Genomic DNA, 25906 nt, shown 5'->3' on the forward strand with positions numbered 1-25906 from the left:
ATAATCTGGCCCAAAACTAGCCCAAAATTTATAAAAAAATAAAAATTGGGCTTTCAGTTCCTCTGCTTCACAGGAGCAATTTTAACTTTTTTCAATATCCCAACATTTTCAATACGTACAATGTTAATTTTTTTTAAAAAAATAAAATTTTATTACCTAAAACTTAACATTACAGACCATCAATATCAATATCATGTGATGTGTACAACCCCACCTTGTTGGTATTTTTTTTCTCATTTGCAGTGGCTACCAACTTGGCAGATAAAAAGCGGTTGAATTTTAAAGTTTAAACAGAATATATAAATATATATGTTTTATGCACTAATCTGAAAAAGCCTCTATCCCCCAAGAGCTCACGAGAATGAGGAGAAAGCACTCACTCTCTCTGATAAATATATGTTTTAAACAGAATGACGATACATCATTCCTTTTGAATTTTCTCATCTCTCTCTCTCTCTCTCTCGGTGTTTCTTTATTCTTTCACATTATTATTATTATTATTATTATTCAAAGCTCTAAATTACATTATTCTTTCAAGTTTCAACGCGTGCTTTAAACGCCTACTGAGTACTGGCTACTAGTGTCTACAACTACATACAAAACACAAAAACAAAATCCCTTTTTGACTTCACCGTTAAACTTAACCCTAACAATAGTTTTACAATCGCAGACAATCAGATATGTATCATCTCTGTGCTCCTACTCACTATGTCTCCTTCAAACTACTTCAACCACCACTAAGTGCTCCAAAGGTCAGTATCACTCAATTCTCCTTTCTTTTCTTTTTTTTTCTTTTTTTTTCACTCTCTGTTCAATAAAAGTAAGTTAAGTTTAAGAAAGAAACTCTGTATTTCATCACTGTCACAGTGTCAGAGGGAATTCAAAATACTCGCCACTGCTAATGACGCCTCCAACTCCAATTGCATTCCTAAGGCTCCCATTTTTCTCCCCCAAGGCCCATGGAACCAGGTGATCATCTTCTCTCTCTTTTTCTTTCTTTTTTCTTTTACCAAATTTTGCTTTATTTGTCAAAAAAGTACTTTTGTGGAAACAAATTGAGGATATGAAAAGTTAGTTAAGAGGCACATGCACATGCTAGATTTTATGAAATTTAACATGTGATTAATGTGCTACAATTGTATTCTAGCATGTGATAAAATGTAGGTGGGTTGGTTAGTTATGGATGATCTCAATAACTAACCACATGCATTGTAATAGATAGATGGACCGTTGGTAAATTTCATGTGTTTGGACGGTGCTAATTAATTTGAAATCTATGATTGTATAGATTCCTGGGGGAGTCACTGCTGCCGAAGGATTCAAAGCTGCCGGTATGTATGGCGGTTTGCGTGCTAAAGGCGAGAAACCTGATCTTGCACTTGTCACTTGTGATGTCGATGCCATATCTGCAGGTTAGCTAGCTTTAATTTTTCTTAGGGAGTTTATTTGCATTGTAACTCGGATTAGTACCTTTCATTTTGTAGTGAAAAAATATATGTATTTTACAATTGTTTGTAGTTTGAAGTTATTTCTTGACTTGTGTGCACTTCAACAAATGTGGTACTTTGAGAATTTAAGCAAATAAAGGATTTGATTGGAGGTACTTTTTCATTTTAAAATTTATTTTACAGGGGCATTTACTACGAATGTGGTTGCTGCTGCACCAGTGTTGTATTGCAAGAAGGCGTTGGACATTTCAAAAACGGTATCCCCAGAGTTTTGAATGTGCTATGCTCATTTTTGTGTCAATTATGATTATGAGCCGATAAAGACAGGGATGAACTTGTGCGTAGCATGAATTTTAGAAATTATATTTTTATGATCATTAACTTTTCCTGCTAGATTTCAAATGTGGTAGATTGTATTTTTTAAATTATTTTCTTTTGAAATGCTTGTTACCTTGAACATATGCTGTAGAAGTTACTCACATATTTTTCCAGTAGATTTAGGAATATAGTTTTTTTTTTTTTGGGGTCGCTTTTCAGATTCTTTATTATGTTTTCAGTTTCTTGACTATCTTCTAATGACTCAACTTGGCAACTCATCAGGCACGTGCAGTGTTAATAAATGCTGGCCAAGCTAATGCAGCAACGGTAAGATGTCTGATTATCTAGACATTTTCCTTGTACTTTCTTGTCCAGACACGGCATAGTTTCAATCTAAATGTAGTAAAGCACCAAAGAACATCCTTGTTACTCCCCATGGGGGCATCTGTGGCCATGTCCAATCCAAAGACTTAGGATTTCTTCAAGTCACCCAACATGATATTCTGTTGCCCTGTTACTGTGAGATGTATTCATCAAAGAGTGAAAAAATGATGTTGCTTTGAGCCTGAATTATGTCTTATGTGGCTAATTGACCAACCAATGATGTCCAGGGTGATGCAGGATATCAGGACGTGATAGAATGTGCCAGCACGCTTGCTGAGGTATGCTACCTTTAGAGTTTTGAACATCTCATATTAACGGTGTGGTTGTACAGGTTCAATTTGTTTTCACTAATCAGATTAAGAATATTCGTTGTTGCAGCTTCTTCAAATGAGACCAGAGGAAGTGTTTATTGAATCCACAGGTGTAATTGGTCATAGAATAAAGAAGGTAACATGGTGATCTTATGTATGTTATGTTTGATCACATTGATATGTGCTATGCCTGCTGAATATAGATCAGCTGAAAATTTCTGCAGCAATTTTTTTGTCATATAAATAATGTGCCTTGTTGTTTTCAATCTTTTACATATAATTGATGCTTTATTGCATATGCAGGAAGCACTTTTAAATTCCCTTCCAAAACTAGTTGCTTCGCTGTCATCATCAACTGAGGGGTAATGCTCATGCTTTGTTCATTTTAGTTTGTGTAATTGACATTTATCCATGTTTTTAAAGGCACCTTCTTGTCTATGTTTTGTCCTTCTAGTCATATATATATATATATATATATATTCCTATTGTATTCAAGTGATCTCCTTAACAGGTTGTTTAGTCTCCTATATCCTGTTTGTTAAAACATTCTTGAACTTGATCAGCGCATGTGCAGGGCAGATTCTGCAGCAGTGGCAATCACGACGACTGACCTTGTTAGTAAGAGCATAGCAGTTGAGTCTCAGGTGTGCAAGTACTTGATTTCTACGTGTATATATGTTACCTTGACAAATTTAAACTGATGATTATTAGTATTATCCATATATTGGGTTAATTGTGCTACTTGCTTGGATGAGGCATTGAATCTAGATACTGGATCAAAGACCCAAAACAGGAGCAACTCTTAGATTGGTTGCTTGATTTCTAATGCATAATTGGTGACTCAGCTGAAGTTAGATATCAAGAAACAATGTTAAAAGTAAATGGTTTGATTTGGCAACTTCTTGTATTTTATTACGCTTGTTAACAAGTAAAGATCAGTAAACAAATTGAAATTCTTCCTTTGTAGAAAATGTTGTTGGATGTGTACAATAGCCTTATCTCAATTTAATAGAACTTGCACCCAGGAAATTAGAATTCCTTAAATTTTTTGCTTTTGGAAATCAACTTCCTAGCAAATAGACAAACCTTATAAAGTTGATAAATTCCTCAGGTTGGAGGGAGAACAGTAAGAGTTGGGGGGATGGCAAAAGGTTCTGGGATGATCCACCCAAATATGGCTACCATGCTTGGTGTATGTATCCTCACAGTTATCTTGCAATTTTTGCGGGAAGCGTACTTATTTTTCCATTCCTTAATATTGGTTTATGTGCTCCAGGTAATAACAACTGATGCCCTGGTTACAAGTGATGTTTGGAGAAAGATGGTGCAGATTGCTGTAAACAGAAGTTTCAACCAAATAACTGTACAGAATATCAATTCTTTAATCCTGTTCATATCAATAAATATATGCATATGCATAACCTAGTTCCTTGTCTTATAAATTTGCATACAAGTGGTACTCTGTTCTATGAACTATGTGTCATCTTTGGCAAGCATGCTTGTTGATGTTAATGGGCACCCAAGCTATCCTTTCTAACACGGTGTGATTCACACCTGGGACATTATGAAAATTATTATATATAATAGCTGGTTGATTTGGTGCAACAGGTAGATGGAGATACTAGTACCAATGATACTGTTATTGCATTGGCTAGTGGCTTATCTGGATCAACCAGGATAGCTTCTATAGACAGTTATGAGGCATTGGAACTCCAAGCATGCCTTGATGTGGTATGTTATGCTGCCATTAAACTATTCACTCATTTATATAAACTTATAAGTATTATTTTACTTCTCATTGATATAGATCCATTTTCTGCAATACTGGCACCAATTTTTCATTGCATTTGTACTCTGTTCCCTTCGCCCAACAAAACCTCTTTGTTTATTTACTCTAAGTCCTAATATAAAATTACTTCTTTTTTCTCACTTCACTAAGATTGTAAAAGATCCTATTTCTTCTTCTTCTTCTTTCCCCCCCCCCCCCCCCCTTTTTTAAATGTAGTGTTTACCAAACACTTTGCCATTGCTAGTGCTCAAATTTGTTCCTAGGCCTTGGTCCTGCCTCTTTTATGGTTGTACAAGAGGCCTGTAATCAGTCAGAGGCCTCAAATTGTATCTATCTGAACCAATTATTGGGTTTTATATATATAAAGTTTTATAAATGTCAAATTTTCAGGTAATGCAAGGTCTTGCCAAAGCAATAGCTTGGGATGGAGAAGGAGCAACATGCCTAATAGAGGTCTGCATCTAGTATTAATGTTATCTCTACTTATTATGAGCCAAATTTGATGCTTTGCATTTGCCCCATTCTATAAAATGGACATCCAATAGTGACCTACCAAACCTACTCTTGTCGCTGAATCATAACTAGTGCTGGATAAGTGGATATGAACACAAATATGAGCAATGAACAAATCTCTTAAGAGGAGCAATGCAAGCAGGAACACTCACATCTACTATGAACCAGTATCCTCTTATTCATTACATTAAAAAATAAATATATTATGAATAAGTATAATTCTTTCACAAAGAATGAGAATGCAAAAATTTGAAGCTTATCTTAGTGACTTATTCTAGTTCAAATGGCACTTCCTCCTCCCATAAGAATGGGTTTGAGGGTGAGGTTGTGTCATCATGGGTGACCCACTGGGTCTGTAGGTAATTTACAAATAAATAATTAAATAATCTTTGTGACATAATTATGATTTCAAACTCAGCAATATGATATGATTTTAGAGAAGTGACCAGCCTATACGTTAAAATCTTCCAGCTAATTCTACCTTGGTCTTGTAGGTGTCTGTGACAGGAGCAGGCAGTGAGGCTGAAGCAGCAAAGATTGCACGCACAGTGGCATCTTCTTCACTTGTTAAGGCATGATTTTTAAACTTGACAATCCTTCCAATACCCCACTTTAGTTAAGTCTAATCTACTGACAGTTTTGTTAAGCAGGCTGCTGTATACGGCAGAGATCCAAATTGGGGGCGCATTGCTGCTGCTGCAGGATATGCAGGGATTTCTTTCCACCAAAACAAGCTTCGAGTATTGCTAGGAGACATTCTGCTCATGGATGCTGGGGAGCCACAACCGTTTGACCGGTAAGGTTTGACTTTTTAGATTAAAATCTGGGATATAACCAAGAACTGGTTCTTTTCTCTGTAAGATTTGATCTTTCTTATGTTTCTTTTCTTCTCCTCATTTATGCTCTGTGGAACTAGATCATAAGCTTCTTCTTTTCTTCTTTACTTGGTTCTTTTCCTTTTTCTTTTCCTTTTTTGTGGGGAGGGGACTTGTCGCATGTCATGGGGTCACTTGAAAATATTATATATTATACTTTTTTGGTTGCTCAGTATTAAAAAATGTAATCAACTTTGCAATCATAGTTGCAGTTTTGATAGATACAAGATGTAGCCATCATCCAGATGCTAGTGCAAGCGCCTTGTCTCTTTCCCAAGCTAGCATACTTCTAACTGAATTTATAAGGGAGAGGACTCGTATTTGTATATATGTGCATGCAGTTTTTATTGTGTGAATGCATACATGTTGCGTGTGCACTTTGCCTTTTAAGCATGTCACTTTTTGTTTTCCAAATATCTTCTCACCTTGTACCTAAACTATCTCTGATTCTCTCGAGTAATTGGTGATATTTTCAGAGCTGCAGCAAGTAACTATCTGAGAAAGGCTGGTGAAACCCACAGTACAGTTGAAATTCTTATATCAGTTGGTAAGCTTCTGTTCTGAAGTACGCATGAAGCATACATATGCTACTTTTGCTCTCTATTGACAGTGAATTCTAAAACCAAGTCTACTAATATTAGCTAGTTGGGGGATCACACTCGCCTAGAGGGTGGGATTGACATAATTTTGTAAAATATACCATCAAATAATTATCTGCAATTTGGCCTGCTAACCTTTCTTGCACAATGAATACTAATATTAGTATAGTATGTTAGTACATCAATCTAAATCCAAACAATTCAGTTAGGCTCACATTCCTGCTTATGCTGCACATTTGCTTAGTTGCTGAAGCGCTAGGATAACTGAATTCTCTTCTAAAACAATTTAAATAACTACTACACTTTTGAAAACAATGTGTTAGCTCTTTTGCTTCGCAGCAATTAATATGGGATGCATTTCTTAAAGCGAACAAGTCCCCTAGCTGAATTTAGAATTGCTCTTTGACCAGCCATCTTCAAAAATTGAGATTTACTCTAGTATGTAGTTGACAACTCATGTTTAGTTAGCCAACACTTGATGACTCCAAAAGAATAAAAAATTATCACCAGCTAGTCTTGCTTTGATGAGGTTAACATTCCTAGTCTTGTGGCATCGCATATTCTCACTGCATGTGTATCTTTGCAAGTATAAATGATTCCAATGAGATTGAACATCTTTCAGTGAATCTTATTTGATTTGCCTCATATCTTCTTCCAAACAGGTGATGGCTTGGGAAGCGGGCAAGCATGGGGATGCGATTTAAGTTATGATTATGTCAAAATAAACGCAGAATACACAACATAGGAGAATTTGCGTTGTGTCTTCTCAGATTTCTTCTCACTTCACAGAATTTTCAAATAATAAAGCCCACTTATCACATTTTTCTTGGTTTAATATTTTATCATTGTTGTATCTTGTGTGTTTTTCAATGAAGATCTGCCTATGCAAAGCATTTTTCTGCAATCAACACGAGCTATTCCTTGATATTGGATTGAGAGGAATTGATATTATCTACTCAATGTTACAAATATATTTCAAAGCTCATTCCTACTATCATAAGAAATAATTAAAAGTTTAACTGGACATAGCATAGGAAATCAAATAAAGGAGTCTACAGTAAAAGCTCCTTCCCATGATAAACTACATGATCAACCTAAAACGTTATTTATGCAGCAAAAAGCCTACAAATTTGTGGTAAGTTAGCAACAGAAACATATTCCCCATTCCAAACAACCCCTACACATTCCCATATCAATATTTATCTCGAAGGTAAATCTCTACCTTGAAAAAGGAAAAGTATCACCCAGTAACAAGACTTTTATGAAATAGTTCTTCTACAGACAACTTTTATCACAACTTGCTTAAATGGTTAACTGTGAATGGTGGATAATCACTTTCATATTGATCCACCATTTTTTTCCTATCACTCACAGTCAAACACTTCAACAAGTTGTGACAAAATTTTTCCATAGACTTTCCCTTTATAAAAAGACTTCAGAACTGAAAATAAGATTTCGGCCCTCCATTTCAACATAATTTGTGCCCCAGCTCCGGTATTAAAAACCTAAGGTTTTGAATCAAAACCAAACTACCTCCAATGGTCCACTGTTTTTTAACCTGATTATGAGAACTGACAGGCCAGGCTTAGGCAAAGCTATCAAAATGCTGGTTAGACGTGAAAAAAGGTTCTACCTGTTCTATGGAAACAAAAGGAATCCATCACATAATTAGTACTAGGCAGTCTTCTTTCATCACAGACTAGGCATTGATACAAATCTACCAACAGGACAAACTTTGAAATCAATGCCACTATATACAAAAGAGCGAACGCCTTACGTTAAACTAGTTGAAAGTTATCACCACTGTCAACCAAATAACGCATGTATCATCCAAAGCTCTTAGACCATCAGAAACTAACAAAATGACCATATAGATAAATATTGAGAACAGCAAATACATGAAAGTCACGTCATAACAGATCTTTGGTCAAGAAAAAAAGTAGGCAGGCTAAAATGTAATAATGTGTAGGATAGTAGATACATATAGCAGTTCCAAATGATTAATTGCCACAAAGTGTCTCAATTGATTAAGGTACACCTGAGGACGCAGGTTCAGATAACAATGATACCACTGAGAAGAAAGGACAGAAAATTTCTAACACCAAACAAGTTCAAATAACAACCCTGGCACTAACTTTGATGATGTTCAATAGACAAACACATTTTGTGATTTAATTCAAGTACAGATTCATCCACCAACAAGTTGGCATACTGAAATAAGTTGCAATAAGCATTGACACCAGCGCTGATCCTAAACTAAAGTTAGGATTAGCATTAGACTAACCGGAAGGCTAGTTGAGCAAAATATTTGTCACAAGCCCAAAATACACCTAGCAGTGAGCTAGGTTGTTGCTAACCAAACTAACTACAAGCTACAGTGCATAGCCAAGTCTGGATAGCATTGTAAAAGTTAGCAAAATGAATAATTCTCTCTCTCTCTCTCTCTCTCTCTCTCTCTTTTGAGAGGAAATTTCTGCAGAAAGCACTTAGTTGGTAGCCGCAATTACATGACTGGATGTATGACAATACACATGAATCTCACTTACACACGGGGATTAAACAAGGGATGAAACGTAGAATCAAACAATAATATAAACTACATCAATCATCCATCTTTCATTCATATTTACTTCTCTATCTTTCTGAATTTATGATTACATAAAATCCTAGTTTGACATGGTCAGTTAACAAGTATGATACATTCAACAGTCATAAATGATTGATTTCCACAAACTATTCATATCTCAGTTGATCACATTACACCCAAAAGACAGGGCAGAAAATTTGTAAAACCAAATAACTTCAAAGAACAATGATTTCCCAAAATTAAGCTTGAACCTTCCAATTCCACAATGTTAACAAAACAAATAGAGATTTTGTCTTGACTAAATACAGAAAATCAATCCTTGAAGAACCAACATGTTGTCATTACCCTACTGAAAGCATTGAATCTTAACTAAAAGCTACAAGCACACACTCCTAACATTAACACTACAAAACATCTAACAATCAAACAAACAAAACATTAAATTATCAAAAATGAAGACTTGAAGAGAGTGACAAACTTTACTGACCCCACTGTAACTGTACACAGCCTCACCCTTTCCCATCCTCCAAAATTCAACATAATCCCATGCACATGGTGTTATGATGTTCAATTCTTATCCTCCGAAAAATGAGAAGAACCCGCGCTTTTTGGGTTCCTCCTCCATCATCACAGCCTTCATACTATCCTGCTCAACAAGCCGCCAAGCAGCTTGCTCGAAAGCCAACCCGGCCAATGTGGGTGGCTTATTCAACACAAGAGGGTACCCTCTATTGGTACTTCTTATAACTTCCGAGTCCTCAGGAATCACACCCAACAAAGACAAACCCAACATTTCTTGCACATCAAGCACAGACATCATATCCTCACCTTTGATCATATCAGTCCGAACCCGATTCACAATCATCTTAATGTCTCTAATCCCATCACATTCCAACAACCCCGTGACCCTATCTGCATCTCGCAAGCTCGTGATGTCCGGCGTGGTGACGAGGACGGCCTCATTGGCCGGAGTAATGGCGGTGATGAACCCGGCATCGATTCCAGCCGGACAATCAATGATGATGAAATCAGGGGAACCCTCTTGGCGAGATTTCAACGCGTCAACGAGCCAAACCAATGCTTTTCCGCCGAACCCAATTGGCAATTTGGATCTGGGCTTCGAAATACAGAGGAGTTCGAAGTTGGACCAGCGTTTGTCGCGGACTAGAGCTTGGTCGAGGCGGCAATCGCCATTGAGGACCTCGACGAGGGTGTAGTTGACACGGTTTTCGAGGCCGAGGAGGAGGTCGAGGTTGCGGAGGCCAACGTCGGCGTCTACGGCGACGACGGAGAAGCCGAGGCGGGCGAGGGAGAGGCCGACATTGGCGGTGGTGGTGGTCTTGCCTACGCCGCCTTTGCCGGAGGTGATGACAACGACACGCGGGGTCTCTCCGGCCAATTGGGGCTTCCTGTTGTATTGGAGGAGTGACTGGGTTTTGGTTGTGAAGTGGGGTTTGTGGGGTTTTGGGGGTTTTAGAGTGTTTGGGAAATGGGGTTTGAATGTGGTGGAGAAAGGTGGGGTGGAGTTGTTGAGGTTTATGGAGGGTTTGGGGGTTGTGGGAAATGGGTTGTGGAGAGAAAGCATTGTTGCAGTGTTTGTATAGAGAGAAAGAGAAGTTTTACTTAGGGGAAGAAGAATAAAACCATTTTTGTGTGAGTGAGGCAATGAGCTAAAGTTGTAATAAGAAATGAGAAGTAAAGGACTAATGTGAAGTGAGAACTCAGAAGGCCCTACAGCTGGGCCTCTGGAGTCAAGATTCAAGAGCACAGGTTGGTAATTGGCCTTTGTTTGGAAATTCCATCATCTGCCTTCCTTTTTCTTTTTTGAATGCAAATTTTGACAAAAGCACACTAGATTACAGAGTCAAGACTCAAGAGCACAGGTTGGTAATTGGTCTTTGTTTTGAAATTCCATCATCTGCCTTCCTTTTTCTTTTTTGAATGCAAATTTTGACAAAAGTCCGCAACTAGATTACGTTATCTTTAAATGTTTTGTCATACTTGCAAAATTTCAAAGTGGTTAAAAATTAATAGTCATGTCATCAATCAATTGCTTAAATTCAAGTTTTTATAGTTTAAAATAATGCATAAAAGTTGAGTTTATAGATTAAATGTTAAATAACATCCAATTGACATTAAAATTAGCATGAATATTAAGAATATATAAAACATGATTTTCAAAATATGAATTGTATAACAAGTTATTAGGTGGTGTAACATTATATAAAGTTACATCAAGTGTAACTTGAACTCGACACTTACAATTATTATAAAATTAACATTCTTTTGTGAGTTTTGTAACTTAATTGGTTTGACACGTATAAGCAAGAAAGTAAAAACAAGTTAATTAGAAAGGTATTCAATTGACTAAAGCAAAACCAAGTTAATTGTTATATATGGGTTTGCATCTGATAATATAGTACAGTTGGGGCGGTTCACCAAAGTCTTATATTGGCATGAGACTTGGGTTTTAAATTCTTGAGATTGATTCTATGACAGTTCTTTCTTTGTTAACTACTACTAATGATTTATCACCAGATGTTATCCCATTAATCTCTGATTGCAAGAACCTTATAGCGCTTGTGGACTGTCCAATTGCTTCACATATACCATAAGGCTAATGGCTACGCAGATGCTCTAACAAAAAGGGGTCGTTAACAACAGTGTCTTTTGAAAGTTTAAGATACCTGCCCATCCTTTGTATGTACACATTTTATTTAGGATATGAAGCACCTCGGGACTAATAAACTGTGTCCCTTGGAGGTTTTTGATCATGTTGTTGTATAAACTTTTATAAATAAATAAGACTTTCCCCTTTTATCACCAAAAAAAAAAAAAGTTAATTTGAAAGATTCAATTGAGTAAAGCAGTTAGTAATAGAATGATATAAGCATGATGCAAGAAAGTTTTCATGTTGACGTGAAAAGTTGGTGAAAAATGCGATCAAGGAATAGGGATGTTAATACAAAATTCTCATAATTTATAAGTTCATTTTACGAGATTCTAAATAAATAAAAAATCATTTTATGACAAAAATTTAGGTTTGATTTTTTTTTTTGGTAGTTATTATTGGAACTAAAAAGAAACAAAAAAAGTAATTGTGTCTCTTCCTTGTCTTTATCCCCCTTTCTCACTATCTCATGAAAAAATAGTGATTGTTAGGCAATTACCGAAAGAAGAAAAAAAAAAATTATAAAATTATCTTTGGAATTTGGAACACTATAAGCCCCATAGTCAAAACTTTCATAAATGTATATTTCATGGGTAAGGGGTGGGATTTGTATGGGATTTCCGAATTTCATAAATGTACATTTCATATGTAAGGGTGGGATTTGTTTGGAGGTTTCTTTGAGTACATTTATGAAAGTTTAGGGTTTTAAATGTCTCATTTGAAAGTTTTTGGTTTAATATGTTCCAATAATAAAATTACAGGATTATTTGTACCTTCTTCTAATTTTTCAATAAATATAAAGGTATAGAGAATTTAATATATTATTGAGTATAAAGTTGTTGAGAATTTAATATAAGCACTATCATCCGAGAATGCAAAGAAATTTATATTTACATTCTCAAAACCTACTTTATTTATTTTACCATCCTATTTTACAACTCACTCAACATCCCAAATTCTAATTTTACATACAACTCGTTAAATTAATATAAACTATTCTAGCAAATAATATAAAAAATTTGGTTTCTCTCTCTTCTCTTCCATCTCTCTTTTCTCTGTACCTTTTTGTCTCTTTTTTCTCATTAAAATAATATATATCTTTTAGATCATTCTGATCAATTGGTTCTCATATATGAGAACCAACTGTTCATAGTTGGCATAAAAAAATAAAAACCCACCCCTAAATGTGGCTTGATTTTAGCTTGTTGATTGCTAAAATAGCAAATGAGAAGTTTTTACACCTTCAATACTAGTGCTAACAGACAAGAGTTTTCTATTTTTCTTTCTTTTTTTTAACTAATGGGAAGGGAAACCACTTGTATAACTTAAAAAAAAAAATCATATGACTAACTTTTTATATGCCTCATCAAAAAGTTAGTAGCAAATGATTTAAAATTTAATAATGTGTATTTTTTTTAAGGAAAATGCGTGTATCAATAATAATATAAAAAAATAACATGTAATCCTTTTTTTTTTTTTTTTTTTTGATTTGGAATAGAGGAAGGTGAAACTACTCAATATTATTTGATACATGTAATCCTATTTGATACAAGTACCATCTAATTGTAGGATAAGACTTATCACCTATTTGGAAAAAAGAGGAATAAAATAAGAGATTATTTTAATTTCACTTTAGGCCCTAAAAAGAATGAAAAATCTTCCTTTAAGACCCCCTAATAACTGAACTAATTTCAGTATCTACCCTCCAAACGTTGTTAGGTTCCAGAATCTGGACCATAATCACACCCCAAAAAAAAAAGTAACCCAATCAGACGGATCAAAAGTGGTTTATAAGTAGGACCCACATAACAATTCTAATCCACCGCAAATCTTGCCACCTGTCAAAAACCCAAAGCAGTGACACACCACAAACACTGTTGTCGGTCCCAAATCCCAATCCAATGAGAACACAGAAAAGTCAAATATTTCTAGGTTTTCCTTACCTTGTACATCAACCTGGTCCCACAAAATGCCACGTGTCAACATTTCATTGGTAATTCAAACGATTACCCTTCCCCCCCTACCATGTGATTAGTTATTTTCTCTCTCTCACACTCTTCTCTGGACGCAAGAAAAATTCACTTTCTTCTCCTACCCAACTACGTTTCTCTGGATCCAAACACAAAAAAAAAAAAAAACTCCAAAACCCTAGAAATTTTATCCCTTATTTATTCACTACTCATTGCAACTTTGAAAAAGCTTGAGAGCCTCTCTTTCTCTCTTTCTCTCCTCCCTCTGTGGTGTTCCAATCAGGTCTTTACTTATTCTTCTTTTTCTTTTTCTTTTTTGTTCAATTGTTGTATTGTGTTGCAAAAATATATGATTTGGACTTAATTCTTGTTATTTGATTTAGATATGTGCCTTTTGGATTAATGGGTATTTGGATCTGATGCTAGGTTTACTAAAAAATGATGTTTTTGTATCTGGGTCTAGTAGATCACACAGTTGCAGTTATGGGTTTGTACTGGATTAGTGCCTTTTAATTCAATCTTCTAGAATATCTAGGTGGGATTCTAGGAGGCTTATCTTCTATTTTGATGAGAAAAGGTGAAGAATTTATATGGGAATTTTGATTTGATGTAAATAGGGTTATTTTTGGGTTCTAACAAAATTGAGAAACTTAACTGTATGTCAATTGGTTAACATTGGTTTCAGTGGTAATTTTTATTTTCTTGCTTCATATGATGATTTGAATGAGAATTTAGATGCAGATTAAGTTTGTTCTTTCATACAATATCACTGCAACCAAATGGAGAATTAGGGTTTTCAGTTTAGGTAGGTAATACCTATTAGAATTGGTACTGAGAATGAGAATTCAGATCTGATATGCCCTCAGGTAGAGGGTGATTAGGGTGAGCTCCTGCCTTAGGTTCAAGTGGATCTTCTTTCAGGGATTCTTCGTTTCAGTTAGAAATTCTTGACTATTTTGCTGGGATTAGGGATTGCAGTGAGGATGGGAATCATGTACTAGTTGGTTTTCCGTGTAACTGTTGTGTGTGCATCTGTGTGCTTTTGTCCATGCACGTTATAGATTGTAATTTTTCTTGGAAATTTCCTCTTTTTTACATTCACATGATCTACGAGTTTATTTCCTTTTTGTTTTAGGCATGTATTTTAATTTGGGTCACCAAGGATTGCTTGCAGTAGCTAGTCTTTGCAATTGTCAATTTGAAGAATTCTTGATGGTTTATTTATTTAAGTTGTAATTAGTTATTAGACTATGTTATTGAGATCTTCATGAGCTAATTATCTTCCTTAAGAATTTGATAATCCTAATGTTGCTTCAATCATGATAGGCCATGTCAATTGAACATTGTGGCCCTAGCATTACTCGATGGAAGTTTAAGCAATTGAGCCTTTTGTTGTGGTCTGTTATTGACTTATTGTAACTGTCAAGGACTTAGAATAGACTAGTGTCCGCAACTGTTATGCGTACTTGTACCTATCAAAATATAAAAACTTTTATGTGTACTTGTGTGTTTATGCAGTTCAGTGGGATTTGCTGTTTCAACCGAATGACTTATATGCTGATTCTCCATTTCCATTGCAGTAGGGAAGGAATGTGAGCTGTTTGAAGTTTGAACCTCACTATATTTGTGGCTTTGACTAGCATTTCCATCTTAATGGTTCTTTTGGCACAAAGAATGGGTAAATGCAAAGGTTGTGGAAAATTAGGAAGAATGGTGCCAAGGGGTGGATCTGTAAGTGCTTATGACTCTGCTCTTCTGTTGTCTCCTGTTGTTTCTGTTTGGGATTGCATTGTTCGTAAAATGAGGTATTCCTTCAGACCTGAGTGGGTGTAGTTATCAGGGCCATCACATTATAATATTAGTTTTTTTATACTATATTCTATTAGAATTTACTTAGTATTAATTAAAGAAAAGAAACGAGGGAAAGAACAGCTATAGGGAAATGTATACATTTTGAGGAATTTACTTAAATAGTAGTGGAGCAAAGGCACTAAGTAGGTTATTACTTAATGGATAACATGGGATGTAATAAATTGCAACCTGTTGTGAGAAAGGGGAAGAAGAAACAGGTGAAGGATGAAGTCGATCGAATGAAACAGGCTGAGAAGAAAAAGAGGCGCTTGGAGAAAGCTCTGGCTACTTCTGCAGCCATCATTTCTGAATTAGAAAAGAAGAAACAGAAAAAGAAAGAAGAGCAACAGAGGCTTGATGAAGAGGGTGCTGCAATTGCTGAGGCTGTTGCTCTACACGTCTTACTTGATGAAGAATCAGATGATTCATGTAAGATTGTTCTAAACAAAGATGATGGGTTCAACTCTTGGGAATGTCCTGGTAATATTGACCTCTTTGTGAGTGGAGGAACAGGCTTTCCTTATCAGGATTCTGCCAAGCACTCACTTGAAGGGATTGGGTGGGTGTCTAATGCTTATAGATCCGGATGCGAGTGCGGTAGCTCAGTGGGCAGTGACTGGTCACTCGCATCTGGACCTTTTGAGGAAGCAGGTTGGGGGACTACAGGATTCTCTGCTGGTCTCATTGCGGCGCAGGCGGTTTCATCCCTCCAGATTGCAGAGGATGCTCATGAAGACGCAATTGTCCTTAATGGAATGCTAAGAGAGTAGAATGATCGTTCAATCACTTGCCAAGAGTCTTGATCATACATCTTAATAATGGTTGTATATAATTATCATGAATGTGTTATTTCATTCATCAGATACTCGTGTTTGTGTTGCTTCCAGAGTACTGAACAATGTTTAAAGCGTCACGCCCGCTGTCATGATTTTTTATTACTATAATCTGTTGTCATATATTTCTAGAGGATGCAAGTTTTCCCATTGAGTTGACTATTGCCGTCACCCGGAGACATCAAATAGGCCCATCATCTTGTTTGCCTGCGTGGAGTGATTCTTATATTAGTGTCTTGCTGTATTGAACTAGTGTTGCTCCATCCTGAATCATTATATTAAGATCCTTTTGTTTTGCTTTATGAATATTCCAAATTCACAGCAAATTCATTTTGATTTTATCAAGCTTTATCAATTATTAGATCAATTTCTGGTGCTACTTTCTTTTCCCCGCTTCATCTCCATTCATTTATCGTACCAACATTTCTGGGTTACTTTAAATGTCTGTTTGGATAGAACTCACAAAAAGCTTGTAGTTCCTTAAGGTCTTTCTAGTCAGCTTTCGGATCATTACTGCCAACGTCCTTCGATTTCTCCTTAACCATTTTTGCTACAACTTTCTTTTATACTCATTAAGACATTTCAACAAATAGTTTGTGTGCATATCATAATCAGTTAGGCATGCCCACATGAAAAATGCAAAGTAAACTCATATATATCCAAATACAACAGAGGTAGGAAGAGAAACAATGGTATTACACGAAGGATTAAGAAACCCACATACTAGTGTCATGGAAAACACAAAAGAACCACACACAAACACATAAGAACCACACAAAAACGTTGAACACAAAAACCACACAAACTTTGAACACAAAAAACCACAGATTGATGAAGCCTCATAGAAAATAATATAATCACACACCAACAGATCAGAGAGCATGAGAAGTTAGAAACAACTTACCCGTGAATGTAGAAACCCACAGTGGCAGCAACGATGTCCCAAGCGGAGAGAAGGTGAGCTCGAGCGAAGGAAGAGCAGAGGGGATCTTTTCAGAGAGTTCTGCGTAATGGGTTTGCTTGTACCGTGTGTGCTCTGTTTTGATGGTTTTGTGGTTGGTGGGTAGGTGCAATTCATTGAAGAGGATTCGGACAGAGCATTGAAGAGCTTTGATGACATTCTGCCATGGTAGTTGAGAGAAAAGAAGAAAGCTGAAGAGAATGAAAATAGCCGTTGAACAGAGTGCACCGTTTTTATTAGATGATAGTTGTGCTTGTGCAATGAACAGTACACGCACCGTTTTTCACAGTACACGCACACGCCATGAATAGTACACACACGCCTTGGAGTTTAATGAAACAGTGCGTCTCTTTTGCGTTTCAGCTCTTTTCAATTCATTCCTAAATTTTGCTGGCTTTGGTGTCCATGAGCAGTACCTCAACATGCGTTTGGAGTTTAATGAGACCTTGCGTTTCAGCTCTATTCATTCCTGCGTTTCCTTGGCTTTTATTTTGTGTCTACTGTGTAGCGTGGGTCCCAACAAATAATAAACACAAACGTGAAATGCAGCACAAAATGTGGATCCAAATAAATACTTATAGTTTAGTGATGATTGTGTAAAACACTAACAAATACCATATCCAAAAAAACAGTACTTTTATGGAGTACTTTTATGGATAAGTGGGGTTTATTATTTCACTATCATGGAGTGGGATTAATTATTTAATTACATTTTACTCAAAACAACAAGAAGAAGTCTTAATCCTCCTGACTATTGGGGTCGGCTATATATCAGATCCTTTTCTTGCATGCTATTCTATTTGAAGAAATACTTTTTGTTACTTCTTTAATTAATAAGTTTGTTTTAGTACTTATATTTAACTTTTTCTTTTTTCTTTTTTAAGAAGGCCAATTTTTCTCTTCAATGTTTCAAGAGAGGAATGGCCTGCCCTGTGGTGAACGTATGCCGGGACAAAAATTTTGAGTGCTTTCTTTTCTTAAAGCGACTGGCTGGACCACCCTTCACTCCCTTTCATGCCATGTGCGGGAAGATATAAGTTGGTTAACCTTTAAGGTTCATGCTAATTGATTGGATAAGGAAAGCATGTAAGGAATGTAGGGCCACTGATCTGGACCATCTGCTATACAATACTACTACTTTTTATTAAAAAATAAATAAATAAATAAATAAAAATTCCCGGGACCATTGGATTATTTTAGAGGATTGACGTCATTCATTTCTTCTTCTTCTTTGGTTTGATTCGTTTCTGCATAATTAAATATTCGCTCAGGCTAAGCTGTGTGAAACAAAAATTAATGTACATATTTACCCCCATTGCGTCAAGGGAAGCATTGGCATCTACCGTTGCTGGGGACCCTTGAAAGTTTGAAACTAGAGATTAAACATGAAGGACCGCAAAACGAGAACTAATATAGATTTCAATTTTCTATAAGCAGGGTTGAGAAAACGCTCAATAGTCGCAAAGCTTGTGTCAATTGCATATGTAGCCAGAACGACCCTGAACACTCGCAAACAGATTACTCGGGTATCCGGCCATGTGCAGTGCTGTAGTGTGGTAATTTCATTCTTGACCAAGGCCACATTACACTATGATTTTTCCTACAGACTACAGCCATCTGATCCAAGACTCGAGCCACTTCCTAGTACAACCGAAGACTTGGTTCTTCAAATATTAAATTCCATAACAGAGATTTCTTAATCTGCCACTCTGGCACAAGATATATGCAAGTGTAAAGACGATGCTGACAACCACTTGCATCTGATGCAAGCAAGAGTCTATGAACTTAAATGGGCATGCATAAGCCAAGAAACAAATTGAATTAGAAAGATTATATCCATACAAATAGGTCTACATCTAAATATCTAATTGCAGACTTACAAACAGCATACTACACAGAACCTTGCCCCAACCACCATACGAGAGCTTCAAGAATGTGTGGAGATCAATTCATCCTGCCATATATGGTGAAAAACGCTATAAGATGGACAGTCTTCTGTGCTTTAGTCCTTCGGGGGCATCACTGGGCAGAATGTAGCTGATCAACAAATGGAAATTTTACATTGATACACAATGAATAAATGTCAATGGCCTTCGCCAACTACATGTAGTAGTTACACAACCAAGATGACTTCGGAATATACCCCTCACATGTCATGCCGTGGCTGTGACTTTTGCCAAAGAGGTGATTTATCATCATGTTGCTGTTGCAGCCGACTTGCACCCTCATCCTGATTCTCAATTTCTGAGCTACTAGATGGTTTTGCACCATTTGTGATGAGGTTTTTAAACCAAGTACCTTGAAATCTAGGAGTAGTGCCTCTGCTTGAATTTTCAGGTGACTCAGAGTCAGGAGCACCTGTGGTATTGTTAGCAACTCTCACAATAAACTGGTAGGCCACTTTGCTTGCTGATACAATTTCTGTCTTGGCTTGTCTCAACTGCAATAACCCAGAAAATTATCAGAACTAATGAACCTTCTTTTCTTAAGGACCAGAATCTAAGACATACCCCAACCTGCAGCACCCACTACTTAACTAAACAAGCAATGAAACTGGGAAAAAAACATTTGTAAATTTAATCCAAAATGAAAATATAAAGATTCAAAATTGCTTCTTAAATGGTAATGTTCCATCTGATTATTTATCCACATTACCATGCCATTTTGAAATTGCTCCATTGGAGCATGCCAAATATAAGTTCAGTACATGCATCAAGTTGTAGGAAACTTCACACTAAGCACATTAACAATGAGATATCCACTACACTTTTAAATAACAACGGCGAATTTATTTAGTATAATAACGAATACAATGCCCATGCGGCCAATTAAAATCTATAGATGTGAAGCAGCAGGAGATAATACAAAGCTGAGCATCAAGTAATGTACCACATGCATAAATTGATTGGTCCACAAAGCCTGAACTGAATAACTCATGCCCACAAATAGTTTGCACATGTGAAAATATAAGTACCATTTGTATTTATAAAGGAACCATAGCAATTTAATCAAGTGCCCATCAGCCAGCATTAATGATGCAGAGATAACAAATTATTTCAGCAGACTCTGACAATAACAAAATGAATACAAGCTTCTCACCCGCAGTGCCGTATTTCCAGCAACTTCCATGGCAGCATCACCAGCATTGGCAAAACGATTAACCCAACCTGTCAAAAGTAGATGTGAGAATATGCACTACATGCTAATATGCAAAAAGTAATTGTTCTCTTTTCAAATACAAAAGGCACCCACAGGGGGAAGAAGAAGAAGAAGAAGAAGAAGAAGAAGCACTCAGGTGACCAACAAATTCATTATGAATGTAGAGAATTGGTTTCTTCATGTCAAGTTTGTGACGCAGCAGATCGTCTAAAAAAGCAATTTTAGTAGATCTAAAGTAATGCAAACACACACACACACACATTTTAAAAGCAATGGAACAATGCACACGCATGCTAAAATATCAATGTATATTAAAGCAATCAGATTGAAAGATGAGTAAAAAAATCAAATGAGACATTTTTCTAAGATATAAAATGAGTTGCTGCAAAATGTGGACACAACATGAATCAAGTAGCCTAATTAAAGACTTTCATGTAATATGTGAATTGAAGAGAAGGAATTCCTATAAAATCCGGACAGCTTTGTTTAAACCTTGAGAGTGTGATTTCCTGGGTTTTATCTTCTCTTCTTTTTCTTCCATCACTGTTTTAATAACAAACAACCATCACATTCCTTTTAAGATTACTTTTTTCCTCCTAGCCTAATGATCCCTAAAATTGTTATACATCAAACCCCATCTCAGAAGCCTTCAAAAGCCTATCAAGAATCTTGATCTAGTGTTGTTTTCTTAAAACCCTGCATCATATTTAGTATCAAAGTCCACTACTGCTTTCTGTCCTGCATCGTTTAATTATCAAGTTTTGACCAATTTTAGGTTCTTGTGGTCCTAGAAACTCACAAGTGGTATGCTAATAAATAAACAAGAGTTATGTATTTCTCCAATACATCAGCAATAGTACATGGGATCTAAAATAGTTGATTTTCATACAGTAGGTCCAAAATACTCCATATCTGTTTCTTAATCATAAGACTTGTAATGGGGACTATTTCTGTGATTGACTATAGGATTCTTATGAGGTTTTTCAACAAGAATGCAATCAATAGTAGGAGATAAATCATAATTCAATAACAAAAATAAGCAATAAAAAATGGTGCTTTGACAAAAGAGTAAAGAGAAAAAAAGGAAGATGGCTCTAGATGTTCACAAAACACCCTACTGCAGGTGGTCTTCAGGAAAATTCTAATTCTCAATAGTCAAGCCAAATGCAAGCGATCAAGGCATAGGTATATCTTGGTGTTTTTCCACCGATGCTAACCGGGATCAATTAAAAAAGAACAGGCAAGACACGTATCAATATAGAAAGTTATTTGTCAAAAAATAAAAGTATCAATATAGTATGTCACCGAATAAAAGGAGGTAGTCAACACACACCATGTAAATCTTCCATTTGCAATTACATTTTGATGCACCATAAAATTGTGTATTCAGCATTTGCAATTAAAAGGGATAATACGCTGCTCTTAATATATCAACAGTAGATAAAAGTCAAACGTACTATTAGCCAAGCAATCCTGAGTTGCACAAATACACGTTTAAAAATGAAAACACATAACAGAAAATGTAATCCTAGCTGAACTTTACCTGGAAGCTTCTGCACTCCAAGCTTTTCACAAAACTCATCACAAAAGTGATTGCAGTTTTTTGCCAACAAGTCATATGAATTTCCAGGCCATTCTCTACTAAGTTCCCTCAAGATCTGTTTTACCTTTAATATTGAACAGTTTGTTTTTCCAAGAACAATGCATTCACGATATGTATACATTGGATTTCTCTGGGAAGGGCAGCTGAAAACTCCAGGTCCTTGTTCACAGAACCCAAATGACCATTCTTCATCTCCATAAACCTGTAACATACAGCATAAAGGATCCAATTACCTCTACAAGAATTTCTTGTCATCATAATTTGGAACCAAAAAAACAAAAACATTTAAGAATATCTGTGAATACATATGATAATAATATAGTAATACTCAAGCAAAGAAGCTCAACTGGCACCTCCTAGTGTTTCCAATGGAGCTATCCAAGGTTCAAATCCCCCCTCCCCCATTGTAAATATCAAATTATCAAAAAATAACATACAAATACTGAAAACCAAAGAAATGGGGGGAAAATAAGAAACAATTGAGATACACACAATGACAGCATTACATACTCAGTAAGGTATAACCAATAATCTTCAGAGCCTTGAATGGTTAACCTCCCACACTTCTTCTCCACCCCCCCCCCCCCAAAAAAAAGGAGTAATAGAAACAGTATTTACTGTTGAAAAACATATGCTAAACATAGAGTTTGCGATTTAAATAATGCTTATGGATTAACAAAGACAATTCAGGGATTTCATCTGATTAAAGAAATGATTTGATAAAAACTAAGTTTTTCTCAGCAATCAAGGCCAAGCTTCCCATTGGGTCTCACTCACTTACAGGTTAGTTTTGAGATATTGCATGGCACTTTGTCATGCAAAACTGGGCCTATTGTGAACTTAAAAATTGTACAAACATCCATAAAGATAGTAAATATGTCCTCAAGCCTTTGTTTTTGACGATCCATGGAACATGATGTAGGATAAGAGCCAAAGGCCTTATCAACAACTTCACAACCAAATAGAGGTACACAGCTGCATTTCTTCACTCTATTGCATGCTTTCTTGGTGCTATCAGTGTGCTGATTATAAAGCAAGTTTTCGACATCATCTTGATGCTTTACAGTGGTACTTTAAGCACGCGTTTGTGGATAAGAGTAATTCTAGGTTCTTTTAGTATGTAGCCCTTCGGTTACATAAAGGGCCAATGCATCAGTAACGACGGAGCTATACTGATTGCAATGACTATAGATGGCAAAAGCACCATCCAATGCGCCAAATCATTGTTGCTGGAATCATAAGCCAGACATTTGTTCAGCAAAAACATTATTCTTTATCACCAAACAATCTAATCAATCTCACATCTTTATATTTTAGCAAAATACCAAACTATAACGCTAGCTGTTCTTCAAGATTTGCATATTGCATAAATTCCTTTTTTTCTAATTACGCATACTCCAATGAACTAACTAAGCATACTCAAAACACATACCAAAACAACGAACAAGAACTCCTTAAGTATTGAATTGAACTCATGGTTTGAAAATTCACACCTATGCATAGCAAAACCCTAGATCACTGCAAAATCAATCAATATACATACATACAGAGATTGAACTATCACACAACAAAATTAAAGATTTCCAGAAATATTCACCAAAGTGAAAAAAATTCCAAGAACCAAAACTATAACTCAAGATCTCATCTGCCATAACAGAACTCCCTTAGAGAGAGAGAGAGAGACCTGGACAGCGCTGTGGAAAATGCCACCGAGGCCAATACCGTCCTTGAAGATCTTGTTGATCTGAAGAATGGTGCTGTTGGTCTTGTCCGATCCACTATTCGTCACATCGTACACATGCAATCTCACCTCCACCTCCATCGTCATCATCTTCTTCTTCTTCTTCTTCACGAAGAACTCGAACTCAAACCCTAACCTTAACCCTAATTCTAAATCTTAGCTCCTTTTCTCTCTCTCTCTCTCTCTCTCTCTCTGGGTCTAAACTCTAAACACTCGCTTTTGATGAAATGAAATGATTCAATTCAAGAACTCTGGCAGTGCGAGCCAAAGCTTATTTACACTTTTTCCATTTCCGCTTTCAATTTTTTGAGACGAATTGAATTTTTTTTTTTTTTTTTTTTTGAATCGCCTCGATATGCTAAACTTTGTCTACAATGGTGTGAGTATTTTTTTTTTTTTTTTCTCTCTGAATTTTGGCCTAAGTTTCAAAAACCGAAAAAAGTTGTGCGGTAATTTGTAGGTATGTTAATTTTTTTTTTTTTTTTTTTTTTGACTGAAAAGTTAGAAGGTACGTTAGGTTTTAAAACCCCCTTTTCAGTTACTGTTGGTAGGAAAAATGTGTAATTCCCTCTAATTTTGACTTTTTTTCAATTTACTACTTTTTAACTGTCAAAACCTAATTTGTTACTATGAAAAAAAAATTTAATGGACGCCAGAGAGGATTTGTATAAGTTTGTGCAAAATTTTTTGTCTATTTTAATATAGGAGTTTACTTTTTTTATTTTACATACTTACTTTTCAAAACGTCTTATATCATAGTTATTAAAAAAGTAAACTACTTTTACTACCCTAACAAGAGCTTACTTTTTTTATTTTACATATTCATTTTTCAAAACGTCTCATATCATAGTTATCAAAAAAAAAAAAATTACACTTTATCACTCTAAAATATGTCTCACATTACACTTTACACCCTAAACTATTTAGATGCACAGTTTGCATCTAAACTATGACTCTTGTTACACTTTGTTACACTTTGCACACCGACATTAGTTTTACCGTTGAGTTTGATGGAAATGTAAAGCATGTGACTTGCACATGTGTATTATTTAAGTGGGACAAATATAAAAGACCAAAAAAAAACCTCTCTTTCCAATCAACTAAAAACAAAAACTGTTTTTTTTCATCTCTATCTCATGCTTATCAGCCCCTATCCCCAAATCAAAATCCCTACAACCCTAAATCCCTAAAGCAAAATCATCTTTAGCACCACCATTGTTTCACCACTACTATGAAATCCCTAAAACTATGTTCATATTCTTTATAAATTTTTGTAATAGGAGGTAGAATCAACGGAATCTACTGCAAAGTTCAAGATTGTTGTTGGTCACCATGCCATTAGAAGTGTTGGACATCATGATGATACAAAGGAACTTACAAAGTGGCTTGGTGGATATGAAAAAGCCGAGTGGGAATCACATAAGCAATTAAGATTTTAAAAAACCCAAAACAACATGCAGGTAATGTTCCATTTAAAATGAGATGCGTAAACCATTCAAGGACCAATTTCAATTTTCATGGCTACAACAAGCGCCAACCAGAACAAGAAGTGAACAAAGTATAGTTCCTCGTAAAGGTCCTAATCCAAAATCCGATCCAATTACACCACACAATTTAGAGATCTCGCGAAGACTGACCCAATTTTGTTCCCATCTCCTTGTGTAGACTGCAGTGTAAAATTTTTTATACTCTTTATAAATCTACGATGGTGTTAAGAGAGAGACGAAAAAAAAATGTTTTTAATTGATTTGGAAGAGGGGTTTTTTGGTCTTTTATGTTTGTCTCACTTAAGTAAGTAGGGACGAAGCTAGAACTTAGAGTTAGGGGGGTGGTTTTGCTGCCAGTTGTATGCAGTGACTTCGACTTTCGACTCTACTGCTAATTGTTCAAAAAATTTTAAAATGTTAGATTGTTTATTTTGAGTAAAATTGGTTGATTAGGCTTAATTTTTTTTTTTTTAGTTTTACTATTGGTAATTTTGTTGTTGGACTAATTTTTTTAGGTTTGTATATTTTGTTTTAGATTTGGTCTTTAAAATGGAGAAAATGCTAGAGCTATAAACTTTGTTATAGATTGCTGATGTGATAAGTGGTTATTGATAAATAAAAAAAATAATGTAAGTGGTAGGCCCAAATGCAAACCAATAAGAATTTGCTACTTTAACAATTTGTAAAAATGTCGTAGAAAAATTTGTGACTCTAACAATATTTTTAAAAGAATCAATGATATTGTTAAGGAAAAATGTAATTTTATAAAAAAAAATTGCTAAAATTAGTACTTACATATATAATAA

The 25906-nt window shown here is 35.7% G+C and overlaps 4 protein-coding genes across 7 annotated transcripts; 2 read left to right on the forward strand and 2 right to left on the reverse strand.

Moving 5' to 3' along the window:
• Positions 1-327: 327 nt before the first annotated feature.
• LOC142620933 (arginine biosynthesis bifunctional protein ArgJ, chloroplastic-like) lies at positions 328-7141 on the forward strand. Its single transcript, XM_075794248.1, has 17 exons — positions 328-752; positions 868-969; positions 1289-1412; positions 1632-1705; positions 2049-2093; positions 2378-2428; positions 2529-2597; positions 2765-2823; positions 3036-3105; positions 3573-3653; positions 3738-3824; positions 4070-4192; positions 4641-4703; positions 5258-5335; positions 5414-5559; positions 6115-6185; positions 6900-7141. Exons 1-17 carry the CDS (start codon positions 681-683, stop codon positions 6980-6982), a joined length of 1398 nt encoding a protein of 465 aa, XP_075650363.1. The 5' UTR covers positions 328-680; the 3' UTR covers positions 6983-7141.
• Positions 7142-9053: 1912 nt separating this feature from the next.
• Positions 9054-10612, reverse strand: LOC142618621 (septum site-determining protein minD homolog, chloroplastic). The gene has a single exon (XM_075791568.1). It carries the CDS (start codon positions 10407-10409, stop codon positions 9399-9401), a length of 1011 nt encoding a protein of 336 aa, XP_075647683.1. The 5' UTR covers positions 10410-10612; the 3' UTR covers positions 9054-9398.
• Positions 10613-13528: 2916 nt separating this feature from the next.
• On the forward strand, positions 13529-16475 carry LOC142618420 (uncharacterized). 3 transcript variants are annotated; one of them, XM_075791348.1, is made up of 2 exons: positions 13529-13748; positions 14984-16475. In XM_075791348.1, exon 2 carries the CDS (start codon positions 15475-15477, stop codon positions 16084-16086), a length of 612 nt encoding a protein of 203 aa, XP_075647463.1. In that variant the 5' UTR covers positions 13529-13748; positions 14984-15474; the 3' UTR covers positions 16087-16475. The 3 variants fall into 3 exon arrangements, with proteins under 3 accessions (XP_075647463.1, XP_075647465.1, XP_075647466.1); XM_075791350.1 differs by having other exon boundaries at positions 15046-16475; XM_075791351.1 differs by having other exon boundaries at positions 13563-13748; positions 14989-16475.
• A 2420-nt stretch (positions 16476-18895) lies between these two features.
• Positions 18896-24033, reverse strand: LOC142619840 (deSI-like protein sdu1). Of its 2 annotated transcripts, XM_075793147.1 has the most exons (5): positions 23557-24032; positions 21813-22074; positions 20210-20277; positions 19254-19550; positions 18896-19147 (listed from the first exon to the last, which is right to left on the reverse strand). In XM_075793147.1, exons 1-4 carry the CDS (start codon positions 23701-23703, stop codon positions 19257-19259), a joined length of 771 nt encoding a protein of 256 aa, XP_075649262.1. In that variant the 5' UTR covers positions 23704-24032; the 3' UTR covers positions 18896-19147; positions 19254-19256. The 2 variants fall into 2 exon arrangements, with proteins under 2 accessions (XP_075649262.1, XP_075649263.1); XM_075793148.1 differs by having other exon boundaries at positions 18896-19550; positions 23557-24033.
• Between the last annotated feature and the right edge of the window lie 1873 nt (positions 24034-25906).

This window comes from Castanea sativa, chromosome 12 (genome assembly GCF_040712315.1).
Source record: "Castanea sativa cultivar Marrone di Chiusa Pesio chromosome 12, ASM4071231v1".
NCBI classification, from domain to species: Eukaryota; Viridiplantae; Streptophyta; class Magnoliopsida; order Fagales; family Fagaceae; genus Castanea; species Castanea sativa.